At 41.0% G+C, this 12,754-nt stretch overlaps 1 protein-coding gene across 1 annotated transcript in view; it reads left to right on the top strand.

Annotated features, from left to right (window-relative positions):
• Positions 1–124: 124 nt before the first annotated feature.
• Positions 125–12,754, top strand: part of LOC118411514 (protein transport protein Sec23A-like) — a gene marked incomplete in the record, with an annotated part of 12,992 nt that continues 362 nt past the window's right edge. Inside the window, 24 exon segments of the mRNA XM_035813824.1 lie at positions 125–293; positions 837–1,105; positions 2,709–2,766; positions 3,051–3,137; positions 3,469–3,477; positions 3,689–3,925; positions 4,379–4,476; positions 4,824–4,865; positions 5,008–5,152; positions 5,563–5,721; positions 5,934–6,049; positions 6,182–6,305; positions 6,581–6,661; positions 6,993–7,082; positions 7,475–7,581; positions 8,010–8,102; positions 8,456–8,516; positions 8,754–8,831; positions 9,103–9,264; positions 9,608–9,694; positions 10,221–10,376; positions 10,785–10,850; positions 11,176–11,184; positions 11,783–12,754. Coding sequence (XP_035669717.1) covers positions 852–1,105; positions 2,709–2,766; positions 3,051–3,137; positions 3,469–3,477; positions 3,689–3,925; positions 4,379–4,476; positions 4,824–4,865; positions 5,008–5,152; positions 5,563–5,721; positions 5,934–6,049; positions 6,182–6,305; positions 6,581–6,661; positions 6,993–7,082; positions 7,475–7,581; positions 8,010–8,102; positions 8,456–8,516; positions 8,754–8,831; positions 9,103–9,264; positions 9,608–9,694; positions 10,221–10,376; positions 10,785–10,850; positions 11,176–11,184; positions 11,783–11,872 — 2,409 coding nt within the window.

Here is a 12,754-nt window from a genome sequence, read left to right as displayed (position 1 = left end):
TTTCTATGATCTCGCTAACTACGAGAGGTACACGAATCGTCTGTTTCTGACAAAAAGGTTTAATCAAAAGCAATCTTAGCTATCTACAAGGATACTTTGTTGCTCATGGTTGAGTTTTAGTTCAGATAGATAGAGTAAAAGCCCCCCCAAAACGGTTTGACAAGTCGGTTGCTGTTGCATGCTGGGTACGAGACTTGGATTTCTACGTGGCATCGCTCTGTTTCCGGTAGCGTCGACGACGTTCCGGGTTTGGGTGGATCTTTCCACACGGATTGGCGTTTTGTAGACTTTAGGTGAGTATTCATGCCTTAAGTGTACGAGTGACTTGTCGTGTATCGTTGCAGGTACGTTTTTGTTCATTCAGGACCCAATATGGGAACATATCGACAGTAAAACAAGCCACCGGCGCCGCATGTGTCATCGCAACGCGTTTTACAGACAGCACTTTTCACTAGCAGACGGCGAACTGTACACGACAAAGGGTCACTCTCTTTACTAGCACCACCTTTACACATGATTCATGTCTTACTGTTTGGCAATCAAGTTCATCGTTCTTTAGTGTTTCGTGACAAGTACGCAAATCAAGTATTATGAAGCTTGTTATAGCCTATATACGTTTATGTCAGCAAGGGAGTGGGGAGGGGGGCATGGCGACGTGGCCTTGCGGAGACACTTTCTTAGTACGTGTCACAGGTAACGTGGAGGACTTTTCATAACAAAACAAACTTAGACGTGGCACGTTAGACGGATTTATACTAACTGTACACGTAATCTATCAGTGTGCATAAATGAAGGTGACACATTCATAATTTTGAATGGTACTTTTTTTTCTGCAGTGATAAGAGCTGAGTATGGCGCAGAACTACCAGCAACCCCAGCAACCCCAGCCGACGTACCAGGACTACATCCAACAGAATGAGGATCGGGACGGGATTCGGCTGAGCTGGAATGTGTGGCCGTCCAGCCGCCTGGAGGCCACCAGGATGGTCGTTCCTCTGGGATGCCTTTTCACCCCCATGAAGGAACGTCCCGACCTCCCACCTATCCAGTATGATCCAGTGCTGTGTGGCAGGGCAACGTGCAGGGCAGTACTCAACCCATATTGGTAAGACAAAGATTCAGTTGGACATATTATAATTATGTGATCCAGTGTTTCCGCCAGACCTCAGCTGGGAGGCCGTCCACCTTGGGGGCGCGAAAACCGCGAAAATTAAATTTGATTAAAAAACCACAAAAATTAATTTTAATTGTAAAACCGCGAAAATTAATTTTAATTGTAAAACCGCGAAAATTAGATTCAATTGTAAAACCGCGAAAATTCAAGTTAACGGTTAACTGTCGCAAGAAAAAACAAAACAACTAACGTCCGATAAAGTTCAGTGCCGTAACAACAAGGATGTTTTGATTTATGCCGCACCGAACGGTTACTACTACTATTTAAAAAGTTCCAGAAACGGTTCTTGGACTTTCAAAAAAGAAATAACATTTGTATATATTGTATTTTATGTTGTGGTATACTTATAAATCATCTAAAACCTTCCATAGGTCAAGAAACTTGCGTTCAGAAATGACGATGTGCGTAATGGCGGCCGAAATCCCGCAATCTCCCGTGGTGACTTCTCGCGAGATCTGGGAAAGCTAGCGACGTCATGGGAAACTAGCGCTGTGATTGGCCAGGATAAACAACAAGCTCTCGAGCGCCATTTTAGAGCGTATTTATCCCGAAAATTTCTGCCGTTTTCGGAGATTTTGCGGGCTCAAAACTCATATCAAAAGGAACCAAAGTTATACTTGATGTTTTTTACGTCCAGCACCTCTCATGTGAACACTTTATTTTTCCGCTGTGTTGCCGATAACGAACTTGAACGAGGTCGGGGATTTCCCGTGCCGAGCACCCGGGCCGGTGGGCACATGTTTCTGATTGTGTTTTGTTTTGTTTACGATGATTGACGATGAAAACAGAGACTAAAGTTGTTAATCTAGACAAAGTTAGTGTGTTGTCTTATTTCTCCCAATAACAAAGTATAGTTTGTAGTCTTATACTTATAGCGAGATCGACCTACCGCCAAGTTTTCGAAATGTGACAGGGCAAATTCGCGTAACTGAGACCTTGAAAGACGGGTTTTAATGAGATTGTCTTATGCGAAAGGCCGCCGACACACATTGTCAACAACCATAGCAATAGCAAAACAAACAGTGAGCGGCTTTCTGACTGTGGACGGCGTCCCCTGAGCCTGTAGCTTCAATACGAAACACAAAACTGCAGTTTACGTTTATCGACTTTGTACAGATTTCTCGGCAAAATGTGGGTCGCAATTTTTTTTATGAGGACGGCCTCTGGTTGCGTTCAAGCCGTCCAAAACGAAATGAGACCGTCATTGGACGGGTGGACGCCCCTCTGGCGGAAACACTGATATGATCACAAAAAAATCATAGCAATAATGCTAATTTAAAAAAATAATTTGATAAAAAAAAACTAAGCATATCACATCATACATACAGTCGCAGTCATTGGAGTCATAAGGGCATTTGATCTAAGTTATAAAGAAAGCAGTGACGGCATCAACAATATTTTCAAGCCACTTGATAATAACATTTTAGCCTGTCTATTGTGTCAGTTTCTATAATATAAGACTTAGGATAGTCTAAAAGCAATGCCTAACAAACCTGTCTTGTTAAATATCATTTGTATTCTTTTCTTCTAATAGCCAAGTGGACTTCAGAGCCAAGCTTTGGGCATGTAATTTCTGCTACCAGAGAAACCCAGTAAGTATATGTAGATATCTTTTGTTACATATGACGTATGTAGTATTTTGTTATTGATATTTTGTCAAGTACATATGCATAGAACTTTGTTTGTTTCTTTATTTAGATCTCCACTTGAGGAAGAGTTGCGACTTAAGGTTTTAGTTCCTAGGCTAAGGCTTTGTAGAAACCATTATTCTGAGAGCTTTATCAAATATTTTTAAAAGGCGGTTTGTTTGATTTTCAAATATATTTTTACGATGTTTGACTTGTACTGATAACTGTTATCTTGGTATCTTGTCCAGTTCCCACCTCAGTATGCAGGCATCTCTGAGCAGCACCAGCCAGCAGAGCTTATCCCACAGTTCTCTACCATTGAGTATACCCTTCAGGTAGGGATTTTTGACTGGTTAACCACAACAGGTGCTGGAAATGTTGTGAATCAAGAATGCTTATTGTTTGATTTACCACAGAGATAGCTTGTATGATTGTAATTGTGCTACCGGTAATCTATTTGTATCTTGATATGAATATGGTTTCTAATGATGATAATAGAGATGATCTGTGAAATGCCTGACTGCCAAAACCTCTCAATAGGTTTTACAAGAATTACCTTAAGTTAAATGGTAATTTGTGTTGTATCGTGCTGTTTCTGTCAACTTTAGGAATTTAAATGTGTACACCAGTTTTAACTCATTTCTTGTGTTTTCTGTGTACTGTCAGGATGTGCCGGTATGTCAGTCTCTCTGTCCACTTTCTTCCTTCAATTTTCCACCATCTTTCTTCTGAGACTTATTTTCTGAGACTTATTTTCTTCATTCTTGGGCTGGCCTGACACATTTTAACTTCTGTTGGATCATCATTCTTGATTTTGCATCCATGTGATATTACTGCTTTTGTTTGATATTATTAATGGTCTTTTCTTAAATTTTTCCACTTTCAGAGAGTCCCTGCCATGCCCCTAATCTACCTGATAGTCCTGGACACCTGCATGGACGATGAAGACCTCCAGGCCCTGAAGGAGTCCCTCCAGATGTCCCTCAGCCTCCTGCCTCCTAATGCCCTGATTGGTCTCATCACCTTTGGGAAGATGATCCAGGTGCATGAGCTGGGCTGTGAAGGATGCTCCAAGAGCTACGTCTTCAGGGGCACCAAGGACCTTACTGCTAAACAGATACAGGTGGGTGTTTTGTGTTTTTTTTTTTATTTTTCTTTTAGTTTGCAGTGAGGCAAGGGGTAAGTTGTTATAAGGCCAACTACAATTCTTTCTACTATGATTTTGAGATACCTCAAGCATAAGATTTAAGACCACAGTGATTGGTTGCCATATTCACAAAACAGAAATCGGTAAAAGGGGAAAGCAATTGTTTATGGTGTCCTATCTTTGTGGTGAAGCAAGGGGTAGTGTAGCATGCAGGAGACCAAATACATTTTTCTGGCATAATGATTTGGAAGTGTAGAATTTACCATAAACATAAATTCATAGCAAATACTTGTAATTTACAGCAGTAGGGGATTGGTTCTAATAACTCAAACACAAATCCATGATGCTGTATTTTCTTACAGCTAATGCAATACCAGTGCATTGTTCTGGCTAAGGAGAGATCCTGACACTATTGTCCTTGTTTTGTAGGAGATGCTGGGGATAGGGAAGCTGTCTCCCCAGGGTGGTCAGCAGGGCCGGGGTCCCCAGGGCCCACAGCCTGGGCAGCCACAGACCCCCATGAACAGGTACGGCACCTTCCCTTCTCACAAGGCTTACCTCATCTTGTCTTCAGAATAATTACTTTCGCTGATGCAATTAACTACGTCTAATTGTTATTGTAACCTTCTCTCTGGATGACTCATTTTTTGCTTGCCCTTGTTTGCTTACTTTGCTTATTCACATATGCTTTATTTATTTTTGCTTCTGCAGCTAAATAAAATGGCACTTTTTTTGCTTCTCACACCACTGTTACTAAACATTTTTGCAGGTCTACTAAAGAACTGAGACAAACATAGAATATAGATGGAAATGTCATCTAGGTCATGTCCATGTTTTTTTCTTTTTGTATTTATTCAACCTTTATGTTATGAAGGAAAGATGAGAAAAATACTGAGCCTGAACCAAAAAACTGGTGGTATGACATATCTTCATCATTTTTTTCTTGTCCTTTTTTCCTAACTTTTTTACAATGTTTTTAGTTTTTGCCCTATTTTGGCTTTGATAGAAAAGGATTTTTTTTTAAATAAAGATATCCACTTAAAAATTATCTTTTTCAGGTTCCTGCAGCCTGTGCACAAGTGTGACATGAGCCTGACTGACCTGTTAGGGGAGCTGCAGAGAGACCCCTGGCCTGTGGCACAGGGCAAGCGGCCGCTCAGGTCCACTGGGGTGGCCCTGTCTATCGCTGTAGGACTTTTGGAGGTAAAAACGATTGATTTCTCAAGTGATGGTACCATGGCCTCTGTAATGTCCTAAGGTGCTTCATTAGAGTATTTGTACTGGAAAGGTCTGTTTCTTACACAATGTCATCAAGGTCATCATCAGTTTTTAGCTTATGATCTTACAACTTCTTATTTTGAAACAATAATTATTACTGCTGGGGTAATCTTTCACAGCTGGTAGTAAATCAACGAATTAATAGGACTTACACAAAACAAAGATGACCCGTGCGACAGAGAGCCCTGTCTGCCTCAAAGAAAGCTTGGGCAAAGTTAGCCCAGCCTAATGATAATAGACTGAATGCCAGGTTGACCAGTTTAATGATTGTGGCTCAATGGTCCATCCAGTGTACATATGGGCTATGATATGCTCCATCCTTGTATCCTTTCCAGTGCACATATCCCAACACGGGCGCTCGCATCATGCTGTTCATGGGAGGCCCGCCCACCCAGGGACCTGGCATGGTCGTCGACAATGACCTCAAGAACCCCATCAGGTCTCACCATGACCTTGAGAAGGACAATGTCAAGTACATGAAGAAGGCCTCCAAGGTACAGACTTTTGTTGTTTCTTTTTTGAATATTCAACACATTATAATAGTACATGTAGTAGAAGTTTGATTCTCCTTAAAACATTCCTACATTGCCAAACTTTCTGAGAAGAGTAGTACCCTTAGTAAAAAAATGTTCAAACACTATAATATAGATTGTGTGATTGAGTTAACATCCAAGTGTTACAATCAAATCTTGTCTTGTATCCTCAGCACTTTGATGCACTGGCCACGAGAGCTGCCGAGAATGGCCATGTCATAGACATCTACGCCTGTGCCCTGGACCAAACAGGCCTGCATGAGATGAAGTACTGCTGTAACTACACAGGGTAAGGGTACATGCTATTAATACAGGTTCTGAATTATATCTTTATTCTGTTTCTGCACATGCAAACCAATGAACAATCTATAGCATATGCCTTTGCTTAGAGATAAGATGTTCTGTTCCCTGGGTTCTGTAGGGGCTACATGGTGATGGGTGATTCCTTCAACACTTCACTCTTCAAGCAGACGTTCCAGAGAGTGTTTTCCAAGGACAGGAAGGGAGAGTTCCAAATGTCTTTTGGAGGAACGGTTGAAGTCAAGGTACATTTTGTGCTGAGTAGACTTGTATCATGATGTTTGTTAAGATTTTGCAGATTTCCCTTTTACTTATATGCTACATGTATTAGTCTTGTGCTAATTCTGTATAACTTTGGAGCACAGAGGGATACGGACATGATGTTTCCTTTCAAAAGTGGCACAATAGCAACTTTTAGTCACTTTAATGAGTATTTGAAAAAAGCTTTTTGCAATGATATAAGATGCCCTTCAGAACTCTTTACCTGTACCCTTATTGTTTTGTAATGTCTCATTTTCAGACCTCCCGAGAACTGAAGGTGCAGGGAGCCCTGGGACCTTGTGTGTCAACAAACCTCAAAAGTGCCTGTGTCTCTGAAAATGTATGTTTTGTGAATAATGATAATGGCATGGTTTTTAATGGTTCAAATAATTCTCCATGCAGTGAATATCTATTTGTGTGTAATTTGTTTTTGTTTTTCTGTACATTTTGACATGTAGTGTCTTACTGTAAAGCAATAAAAATACACTGAGTGAGCCAGCTGGCTAGAGAAAATAGAAATAAATAGATAGATAATAAATCAAAGATTTAAGTTTTGAATGTTAACAAATTGTCCAATGAAGTACTACCTGTAACCCTTGGTATGAATCAAGAAAGTTCATAGAGAGAAGTTGAAGTTTTCCTGTGTGTGACCCAAGTTTGTGTACTTGCAGGAGATCGGCAGGGGAGGGACATGTCAGTGGAAGATGTGTGGCTTTGACCCCACAACTACACTGGCCTTCTTCTTTGAAGTAGTCAACCAGGTAAGAAATGCCAGGACTCAATTTTGTATGCACATTTTGTTCACTGTACCCCTCTCTAGACAGCTAAGTGAGCTTGACACATGGACCTATGTTATGTAACAGCCATATGAAGTTATTTGTTTATTTATTTATTAAAATTCTCCAGCTGAGTGGTAGGTATAGCAGAATAGGCATACCTTGTCAAAGTCGCCATACCAAAATCATAGCATACATCAAATAATCAGTGTTACAATATTATGATATACTATGATATTTGCAAAAAGCAGTTACTCAAGCAACTGGATATGGTTTTGGAAACAGTCGGATGTTTTGGAGTATCTTATTACCTGGATGTCTAACCTATATTACCTGGATGTCTAACCTACATCGACGTTCTATGATATTTGTTGCAGCACAATGCACCCATCCCGCAGGGTGGGCGTGGCTGTGTGCAGTTCATCACCCAGTACCAACACTCCAGTGGACAGAGAAGGGTCCGGGTCACCACTGTCGCCAGGAAGTAAGCACACAGGGCTGGTGCAGCTCTACCATTGTTCATGTGTACATAATAAGATCTTTCACAGAGGTTAGAATGCATGTGTAGCGACAGGAATTCTTGGTAATACGTCAAAGGGTAAGGCCTCGAAATTGATATCAAAACCCGTCTGGACTGTTTACAATTTCAGGGCCCTACCAATTGACATATTACCTAGAATTCCTGTCGCTGCACATGCGTCCTAACCTCTGTGAAAGGGCTTATACGTATGAAACCAGAAACAACACAATCCCTTCTGTACTTTTGATAAGCATTGACTTGGTTTAACATTTCTATTTTGTATCTGAGTTGATGTTAAGTCTAGACTAGGTAAGAGGTGTGGAGTGTAATGTTTTGTCATCTCCATAGTCTGAAGATTAAGAGTTCCTCACTGTCACGTGTCTGTGTTACAGCTGGGCGGATGCTGCCACCAACATCCAGCACATTGCGGCAGGGTTCGACCAGGAGTGTGCCGCTGTGCTGATGGCTCGACTGGCAGTCCACAGGTACACACCACTGTTGGTCTTTGGAACAAGTCTAGATGATAAAATGCATGTATACAGCTCTGGGATCTAGAGCACACACACAAACACATACACACACACAATTACCTGTCAAATGATGCGCCTGGCCTTGCTTAGCTTTTCTGGTACGACAGCAGAAATCTTGTAGTATGACAGAAAAAATTTTTCAGAACGACACTTGTAACTACGCAACAAACAATACAAGAGCCGACAATAATGCCAACTAATGAAGATGCAAGGACGAACATTCAGATATTTTTTCAAGTACCTGAGGTGGAGATAGTCTGTTTCTGTTTCCCAAATCTAAGAGACTGAAGATGTTCCTTTCTTGTCAGGAGTGATACAGATGAAGGACCAGATGTGCTGAGATGGTTGGATAGGAGCCTGATCAGACTGGTGAGTATTTGACGATAACGGCATTCATGTCATACCTGGGCTGTGATAACATTCAATATGGGTTATTTATGTTGTTATAATACCTGTATTCTTGTGTCTTGTGTAGTCCTTACAGTCAACTGTGGAATTGATCTTCTTGCAAACAAGTTTGCCTTACTATGAAGTCTAGAGAAGAATTTGTTACAAATGTATATTTCTGTACATGCAAAAACTCTTGTTCTGTGTCATCCATTTCAGTGTCAGAAATTTGGGGAGTACAGCAAGGAGGACCCCAACTCCTTCAGATTCTCCGAGAACTTCTCCCTCTATCCGCAGGTAAGACTTCCACTTGAAACATTTGCCTCAATGCCACAGAATCTTGCTATTATGGTGATCAACACTTTCTGGGATAAACAAATGAAATACCTCACAAGTAACAGACTGCTTATGCAATAACATAATCCTGAAACATTAGGGCAAATCTGTAGTTGTTAAATGCACCTGAATATGTCTTAAACATTACACTGAAGTGTTTGCTGTTACATACATCAGCAATCCTGCTGAGTCTCCTAGCTTTGCTAAGCTGGTTTCCTGTGTGTTTCTGTAGTTCATGTTCCACATGAGGCGTTCCCAGTTCCTGCAAGTGTTCAACAACAGTCCGGACGAGTCAGCGTACTACAGGTACCAGCTGAACAGGCAGGACCTGACCAACTGTCTCATCATGATCCAGCCCCTCCTGTACGCTTACTCCTTCCAGGGACCCCCAGAGGTGGGTGTCTCCAGTGGTGCATTTTCATGATGTCTGCCCTAGCAGGGGATCATACAAGCTAGCATAGTTGAATGGCTGGGTTTGTCATCATTATTACCAAGTTGTCATTACCTACATCTAGCCCAGTTCTTTTTTTATTTGCACTGAGTTAGAAAAAAATACAATCATCATCCAGGATATCACAAAGTTTATTTGGTCTTCTGATTGTTGCAGTTAACAGACCATGACGATTCCTGATGAACAGTGATCTCAGTACAGCCTTATTTTAGATGTACATTCTATAGTTTCTCTTTTGTAGTGCATTGTGATTGTGATGTTTAATAGTTCCTCCCTATGTTGCCAGCCTGTGTTGCTGGACAGCAGCAGTATCCTGCCTGATCGCATCCTGCTGATGGACACCTTCTTCCAGGTCCTCATCTACCACGGAGAGGTGGGTGCTTCCATATGTGGCATGTATATGTACTGTATAGCAACACAATTCACAAAGTCCTGCTAACTTTGGTGACTTAAGAAAAAGTTTCCTGGCAGTGTGGTAAAGAAGGGATTGCCCCTGCGTCCTGTCGGTTGTCAGTCAGACTAATGACTTTGTAATTTGTGGTGTTTCAAGTTTGTGGTGGGCTGACAAGAGTGCATTTCTGGCAGAATATCTGTATTGTTCGCAGTGCAATGATTCTGTGGTGGACACTGTGGAAACTGCAAACATAATGCCACTGCAGACATTTCCAGATTGACTGTATTCTCTGGTCATCATCATCATCATCACGGGCAGGTGGTATCGCTCATCATCATCACGCTCTCTCCCCCATAGCGTTCTTTAAATCCTCGACCCGCAACCCCACATCACGAGCAAGCTGGTCTGTCTATGTAGGTTAGTCAAGGTCGCCCAGCCTGCGTATTCTCTAGTAGAGTGTTCATATCAGTCATGTCTAATCTGCCCTCCCCTTTCTGCCATGTAGACCATCACGGCCTGGAAGGAGGCAGGTTATGACAAGTCAGACGACCACGAGAACTTCCGTCAGCTGCTGCAGGCACCTGTGACGGACGCAGAGGACATGCTGGCCAGGCGCTTCCCTCTGCCACGTTACATTGAGACGCAGTCTGGTGGCAGTCAGGTATGGTAGTGTTCATGGGATGTTAGTTCTCATGGGAGCTTCATCTTACTATTCAGGTGAATTTGGAGTGTGCTCTGAGGTGGTGTATCTGTAGATGAACTGAGATCGTCCATTTGTGAACTGGGATCATCTATTTGTAGATGAAAAGTTGAAATATTCAATATTGTATTCATACAAAATATACAATCTGAAACAGTGCCAGGTCTTTTCAACATGATAACCAGTAATAAGCACATGTTAACATATACCTTGCCTACAGCAACTGTGTACTTATGGTAAGGTGGAAGAACTTTTAGTTCACTTATGTAAACCTAAAGAGCTAATCAAGAACCCAATAATTAATTGCAGTATTTTGGAATCATGATCAACTTCACAACCAATATATTTTCACTTTCTATCACCCCCCAGGCTCGATTCTTGCTGACCAAAGTCAATCCATCGCAGACTCACAACAACATGTACCAATGGGGACCGGTCAGTGTTTCCTCTTATTCTACCAATTTCTACCAGTTGTATTAACTACTTTAATTGTCCAGACCACATAACAGAGATGAAACTAACATAAACATTAACTATCTCAGTTTAAAAAGTAATTTAAACTAACCTGTTGCAAGATAAGTGGTAAGAATTAAAAATTTTCTTGCACAGCTTTAATTTTGACAGATCTGATACTATGTTTTGTTTTGTTGCTAACCCCCCTCTCTGTTCCTGACATGGTGTTGCCGGCCATTTGTGTTCCATGCCTGCATGATTGCCCTACCATGCTTGGTTTCTTGGTTGATTGGGTGGCATACTACAGGGTTACACGGTACAGCTTCACTACCTTCTGCTAGTTACAGCCCAGTAGAATCCATAAGGTTTATGGGCAAATGTACATGTAGAATCAACGCAGCAAGCCTCTTTTGTAAAAAAACTGTTCATTGCTCTATGGTGAAAATTTGGCAAAGCTCAAACATAAGATATGATGGTATGCTCAAGACATTTGTCCATAACTCCTACTACTTCCTGCATGTTTATTTATAACCACAGACTTACCTCAGCTCACTTTTGCAATAATCACAACTCCTCTTCATCCACTTTCTTGACCATAAATTTTACATTTGTTCTCATCACCCTTGAAGCTCTTGCTGAGTAACACTTTAATATTCAGTTTATATTTCTTTGATGTGTGGTCTAGCCGTTGAGCTGATTTAGCTATGACAATGTTACTAATGAGGCCAATGCAAAGGAAAGTTTATGGAAATACCATACAATGAAAAAGTCTTAATAATATATGATATATGTGTATGTAGCAAGGGCACACATTTTTGGTATACCCTTGTTTTGATGCACATAGTATGAAGTTAATGATAGAAGAACCAAACTGTGTGATATCTTGGCCACACACTGACACAATGTTGTTACAGGATGGTGGAGCACCTGTGCTGACAGATGACGTCAGTCTGCAGATCTTCATGGATCACCTGAAGAAGCTGGCTGTCTCAAGCTCGTCTTAGGATCCTCTGTGGGGGAGATGGGAAGGAGTTGATAGCAAAAGGCTGCTGTCTATAAGATAACCACTAATGTGGTCTGATTTGGCAAGTAAGGACTTCTGTGTACCATACTGTGAAACAGGCTATCTCAGTCTGGACTTAGAACTCTTTGGGAAGGAAAAAGGGGGATTTTTTTTCTTCTTGGCCTGACCGTTCTGTAATACATGTATTGGCAAAGTCATTTAGTTAGGCCATGAAAGATTTTCTGTATTATAAATTCCATACACTATATTATTCAGCACTTGTGGCTGCAAGTTAACTTAAATTGTAACTGCTCCTATGTGTATTGAATATGATGATCTGTTAAGTGTTCAACAAGAATCTACTAATATGTAATTGGGTAAACATGTAGTCATGGGAGACAATAGCAACGAGCATACACAACACTTTGACTGAACTGAACTAAGCACATGGACAGAACTAATGGAGTTGGTCTCTTGATAAGTTGGAACTTTAAGTTTGTAAGTTTGTTGTCAATACTAGTACTGTGTTTAACTTGAAACTTCTGTACTGCCTGTATTTATCTGTTTGGACTTCTGCCCAATTTAGTCAATATCATTAATTCATTACATGTACAAGAAAGAATATGCTTGTGACATGGAAGGGTATACAGACAACACAACATCATTTCATGTGCATTTGTCATTAGGGATTTGTCTGAAACAAAATGTATTGTTAAACTGTATGCAATGCAGAAAGTACCAGAAATTGTGAATAATATGTTATGCAAAAGATGCCATATAGAAAGGAAGTAGTAGCTATGTATGAGTTAAGGCTGCTTCTTCCTGTGGATGTAAGCTCGTACCACAGTACAGGATTTCACACTGGAAGTAACGTCCTACGAAC

This window comes from Branchiostoma floridae, chromosome 1 (assembly GCF_000003815.2).
Source record: "Branchiostoma floridae strain S238N-H82 chromosome 1, Bfl_VNyyK, whole genome shotgun sequence".
NCBI lineage: Eukaryota > Metazoa > Chordata > Leptocardii > Amphioxiformes > Branchiostomatidae > Branchiostoma > Branchiostoma floridae.
Note: the sequence above shows the minus strand (reverse complement) of the source record. Positions and strands in the feature narration are given on the sequence as shown.